Source organism: Nesoenas mayeri (genome assembly GCF_963082525.1).
Source record: "Nesoenas mayeri genome assembly, chromosome: 3".
NCBI classification, from domain to species: Eukaryota; Metazoa; Chordata; class Aves; order Columbiformes; family Columbidae; genus Nesoenas; species Nesoenas mayeri.
In genome coordinates, this window is record NC_137544.1 from 28,775,465 (window position 1) to 28,781,464 (window position 6,000).

At 39.8% G+C, this 6,000-nt stretch overlaps 1 protein-coding gene across 1 annotated transcript in view; it reads right to left on the minus strand.

Moving 5' to 3' along the window:
• Nucleotides 1-4,499, minus strand: part of EYS (eyes shut homolog) — a gene marked incomplete at its 5' end in the record, with an annotated part of 675,648 nt that extends 671,149 nt beyond the window's left edge. Inside the window, 2 exons of the mRNA XM_080341398.1 lie at nt 4,057-4,416; nt 4,469-4,499. Coding sequence (XP_080197524.1) covers nt 4,057-4,416; nt 4,469-4,499 — 391 coding nt within the window. The remainder of the gene's footprint in view (nt 1-4,056; nt 4,417-4,468) is intronic.
• Nucleotides 4,500-6,000: the final 1,501 nt, after the last annotated feature.

Here is a 6,000-nt window from a genome sequence, read left to right on the forward strand (position 1 = left end):
AAGGGATTAATTTAATAGCAGGAGAGAAACCAAGTTGATGACTGGGAGCTTATGGCTTATTTGCAAATCTATGAATCCTTGTACACAAAGTATAATAGTTTCCCAAAAATGCACAGAGCCCTGAGCAACAATAACTTCTGTTTTACTCTTTAGTTTATTTACTATTGCCTTTGATATTTCATCTGAAATTAAATTTACTTTTTATGAAGAAAAATTAAGTACATCTGGATATGTCAAAAATTTGAATTACAGATAAAAGACTTAATGAACACACATACAAAAAGAAATGAGATAGGAATAAATGTGGTTTTTTAGTATTACACTGAAATACTCTTCACTGATTCATATCGTGTAGTTGTGACTGAACTTCATATCTGTTTTGTGCTGGAAAATATCCCAGGATCATAAACTGTCAGAGACTATATAAAAATGGAATTGCTAGGGTAGTGATAACATTTTATAAGTTTAAACAACCTTTTATTTATTGTTTGTGGTTTATACTCTGAAAAGTCAAGATTCAATATATTCAGTACATGTGATAATAAGTTACACTAAGTGAGTAATATTGTGAAATTTCTTTTTTCCTTTAGCTTGCTTCTGTGGGAATGCTATTATATAATACCTCATTGTGTGATAAAGTAACGATAATAAAAACATTTTTCCAGTAATATATCATTGTATCATTTATACAAGCAAGTCCTCATGTTCACAAAATCACAGAATGGTTGAGGCTAGAAGTAACCTGTGGAGGTCATATTGTCTAACCTTCCTGCTCAAGCAGGAACACCTAAATCCAGTTTCCCAGGACCGTGTCCAGACAGCTTTTGAATGTCTCTATGGATGGAGATGCCACAGCCTTCATGGCTAACCTGTACCAGTGTTCAGTCACTCTAACAGTAAAAAAGTATTTACTGATGTTTAGACAGCTCCTCCCATGTTTTGATTTGCACATTCCATCTGGTCCTCTCACTGTGAACCACTGAAAAGAGTCCAACTCTATCTTCTTTGCACCCTCCCTTCCATTATTTATATACATTGATGAGATACCCTCCCTGAGCCTTCTCCAGGCTGAACACTATTGGGTCACTCAGCCTTTCCTATAGGAGAGATTTTCCAGACCCTTAGTCATCTTAATGGCCCTTCACTGGGCTCTCTCCATGTCTCTTTTGTACCAGAGAGCCCAGAACTGGACACAGTACTCCAGGTGTGGTCTCAGTGCCAATGCTGAGTAGAGGGGAAGCATCACTTCTCTTGATCTGCTGGCAAAATGCTGCCTAATGTAGCCCAGGAATTTGCCACGTTTATCACAAGGACACATCCCTGGCTCACATTCAACCTGATGTCCACCAAGACCCCTAGATTCTTCTCTACAAAGCTGCTTCCAACTGCTCAGCATCCACCATGTGCTGGTGCTTGGGGTAATTCCTCCCAAGGTGCAGGACTTGGAACTTCTCCTTGAACTTCATGAGATCTATGTCAGCTCATTTCTTCAGCCTGCCAAGGTCCCTCTGGATGGCAGCATAACCCTCTTGATATATCAGCCACTCTTCCTATTTTTACGTCTTTGGCCAATTTGCTGAGGGTACATTGTACCCCATCAGCCAGATCATTTATGAAGATATTATACAGGACTGGACCCACTATTGAACCCTGGGGTACACAGCTAGTTACTGGCCTCCAACTTGACTTCATGTTACTGATCACCACCCTCTGGGGCTATTTGTTCAACCAGTATTCGATTCATCCCATTGTCCAGCCAAGACTTCATCAGCTTTTTCATGAGGATATTGTCAGAAACAGTTCCAAAAACCTTGCTGATGTTGAGGTAGACAAATACTTTACTCTTACCTCATCTACCAAGTCGAACATATCATTGTAGGAGTTCATCAGGTTGGTCAAACATGACTAGACCTTGGTGAATCCATGATGAGTATTGCAGATGATTTTCTTGGCATTTAGGGTTTCTAGGATTAGCTGCTCCATTGCCTTCCCGGGGATCAAAGTGAGGCTGATATGCCTGCAGTTCTCCAGGTCTTCCTTTTTGCTCTTCTTGAAGATGGGAGTGACATCTGTTTTCCTCAAGTCTTTGGGCACTTCTCCTAATCACCACGACCAATTAAAGTTGATTGACAGTGACCTCATAATGACATCTGCCAGCTCCCGCAGCATTTGTGGATACAGTACATCAGAGATCATGGACTTAGGTGTATCTAGTTTGCCTGAGTATTTCCTGATCTGAGCCTTTTGCACCTCTTTCATGCCTTCTTTGCTCCAAACGTTCCCTGTGGTCTGCAGTCCACTGGACTTCAGAAAGACAGTCTTATTACTACAGACTGAGGCAAAGGCAACATTCAGTACCTAAAAACGTTTCCATGTTGAGTGTCATCAAGTCCCCACCCTATTGAAAACTGGATCCACATTTTCCCTACTTTTCCCTTTGTCACCTACATACCTGTAGAAACCCTTCTTGTTGCCTTTCACATCCATTGTCAGATTCGACCACATTTGGACTTTGTCTTTCCTGACATTCCCACTGCATGTTCAAATAATGTCTTTGTATGTCCTCTCAGGTTACCTGTGTCTTCTTCCACCCTCTGTGTCTTTCTTTTTCTGTGTTTGATTTTGGCCTGGAGCATCTTGATCATCCATGCAGGCCTCCTGGCATTTTTTCCTAACTACTTGCTCTTTGACATGAGCCACTTTTGAGCTTGGAGGAGGCGACAGGTTTTCTTGGGCCTCTCTTCCCTCCAGTACTTTATGCTATGAGACTCTTCCAAGTATTGTCCCTGCAGTAGATACTGGTGTGGCTGAAGTCTCCCATGAAGGTCAGGAAAATACAAAATAGGAGTTGAAGTTTCAGCAGTGAAATTATGTTAGATTTTGTACAGGTGAGCCAAGCATTTTTTTCTCTTCGCTTGCAGTCAGACATTTGGTAGTGCTATCTGAATAATTTTTAGGCCACCTCAGGGAAAATACTCTGTTTTTTTACATATTTATTAATAAATGAACATGAAGAGGAAATGTATTTATTAAATGTGTATTTAAATGACTAAGAAATTATATACTGAACTCAAACTGAGAACAAGATAGCTGGAAATGTGTATCACAAACACATAATTACTTAAATAACTCAACACTTCAGTAGTGACCCAGAAAGATCAAAATACATGTGTGATTTCAGTGATCTAACTAGGACTTACAAATCTAATACTATTGCATGCTGCCTGCATTGGAGCAAGAGCCCTCAGTAACTCGGAAAAATAAGATGTGAATTAATGGTTGATAAGTACAGATGGCACTGTGCATACTACACTATTTGTTTTTTTCTTTGTTAGTGGTAGTATACCACAAACTGCCAATAAGGATAGAGAAACAATCAAAATAATAATGTTTGTGTTTTAGATTAAAGGCTGTGAATGCAGAACGTCAGCATTGGTGAATCCAAAATTATTTTTTGCCTCTCACGTGTGGTCTGAGTATCAGGATATTCACCCAAACCAGCAAATTAGGACAAAAAGGAATCCCCTTGGTTTGTGTGGGATTCATCCAACCCAATGCAGAAGTCTGCAGCCCATCTCATCCTAGAACAGATGTCTAAGATAGGCAGATGTAATGTCTCTACTGAGTCGAGGGGGAGTCTGAACAACTCACTCAAATGCAACTGTTCCTATTCCATACATGGAAAGAGATGATACCCCTGATCTCATACCTCCTTATGCTTAGATTTTCCTGTTCTGTACAAAAACATTTGTTCTTATCAGCCTGTGTGTAACTAAATCAGTGACACCTAAGACCACGTAACAATGAGATAAAAATAATATAATTAACATTGTTTTGAAACTTTTTTTTTTTTTCCCAATGGCAGCAAAGCTCATGCTCTAAAGGTTTCCATGCTATTTCGGTTAAAAGTCTTGGAAGTAATACAAATACACAAATATTAGTATATTCATATTTTATATATTTAAAAATTGTTATTAAACACTCATATAAACATTGCTTGCATAGAATTGGTCAATCACATCTATAGTAGAAAGCACTTCAAAAAAGAAAACTTACCTTTGAACCCAGCTGCACAATGACATGAAAAGTGGCCAATTAAATCCATACAAGTAGCTTCATTTTTGCAAGGTGAACTTGAGCATTCATTAATTTCAGCTTCACAGAGGAGTCCTTCATATCCAGGCACACAGTTGCAGCTGTAATTATGCAAGTGGTCCTGGCAGAAACCATGCTCAGAACACTGGTGTCCAATGCAATTGTCTATATCAAGTTCACAAAGTGCACCGGTGTAACCAAGGGGACATATGCACCTGTTATTGTAATGAGAGGAGAAAAAAAAAAAAACACAAAACAAACAAAAACCCCCATCTTGAATATATAGGTAAATAATGGCAAATAATGTTAACAATACTTTCACTTTTAATTACTCACAAATTGATTGCAATTTTTTCCAGTCTTCTTTCTCTACCTTTAATTGTCACGAAGTAGCTTGGTTTCATATAGACTGATTGCAGTAATTAAATGGAACTGCACAATAACCAGAATCTTAGCTATTTAAGTGGGACAAACTAGTAGCTATATAGTTTTTAATACCAAGCTTATGATAACAATACTCAAATAGAAAACTGGTATAAACTGTATTATGGATTTTAAGAATTTCTTTTATGAAAATTATTAGCTGTTTGCTACAATGTCTCTAAGAGAAAAACAATATTATATCCTGTTTGCTCTGGACATTGAATCAGTATAAAATTGCTTTATCATTAGATGCAAAGGTTGCAATTTCTGTCTATAGCTGAAAAGAAATAACAATCTATACAACTTTAAAGAAATTGAGCTGGATATTTTTTCCCCATAATGTAGAATGACATACAAATTGTAGAAGACCAGAGATTTTTTTATGCCTTTTTTTTTTTTTTTTTTTTTTAATGTGTGAAAACAAAGCTGGATTATCTCATAGCTGATCCACATCTCATAGAATTAGAAAATTAGATAATCCCTTCTAGTTGGCAATATTTTCTTCAATTGATCCTCCCCTTATCATGTCCAGAGGTGTTCTTGCATGGGAGGAGATAATAGCCTTTTATGAGAATGTAACAAGGTGGATGGATGATGGCAGAGCGGTGGATGTGGTCTACCTTGACTTCAGTAAAGCCTTTGACACAGTCTCCCATAGCATCCTCACAGCTAAGTTGTGGAGGTCTGGTCTAGACAATAGAGTAGTGAGGTGGGTTACAAACTGGCTTAAGGAGAGAAGGCAGAGAGTGGTAGTCAATGGTGCGGAGTCTAGTTGGAGGCCAGTATCTAGTGGAGTGCCTCAGGGGTCCACTGGGGCCAATATTATTCAATATATTCATTACTGATTTGGACAAGGGAATTGAGTGTGTACTATCAGCAAGTTTGCTGATGACACTAAGCTGGGAGGAGTGGCTGACACGTCAGAAGGCTGTGCTGCCATCCAGCGGGACCTAGACAGGCTGGAGAGTTGGGCGGGGAATAACCTAATGAAATTTAACAAGGGAAAGTGTAGAGTCCTGCATCTGGGCAGGAACAACCCCAGGTTCCAGTATAGGTTGGGAAATTACATATTAGAGAGCAGTGTAGGGGAAAGGGACCTGAGGGTCCTGGTCGACAACAGGATGACCATGAGCCAGCACTGTGCCCTTGTGGCCAAGAAGGCCAAAGGCATCCTGGGGTGTATTAAAAGCGGGGTAGTTAGTAGATCAAGAGCGGTCCTCCTTCCCCTCTACTCCGCCCTGGTGAGACCACATCTGGAATACTGTGTCCAGTTCTGGGCCCCTCAGTTCAAGAAGGACAGGGAACTGCTGGAGAGGGTCCAGCGTAGGGCAAGGAAGATGATTAAGGGAGTGGAGCACCTCCCTTATGAGGAAAGGCTGAGGGAGCTGGGTCTCTTTAGTTTGGAGAAGAGGAGACTGAGGGGTGACCTTATTAATGTTTATAAATATACAAAGGGTGAGTGCCATGAGGATGGAGCCAGGC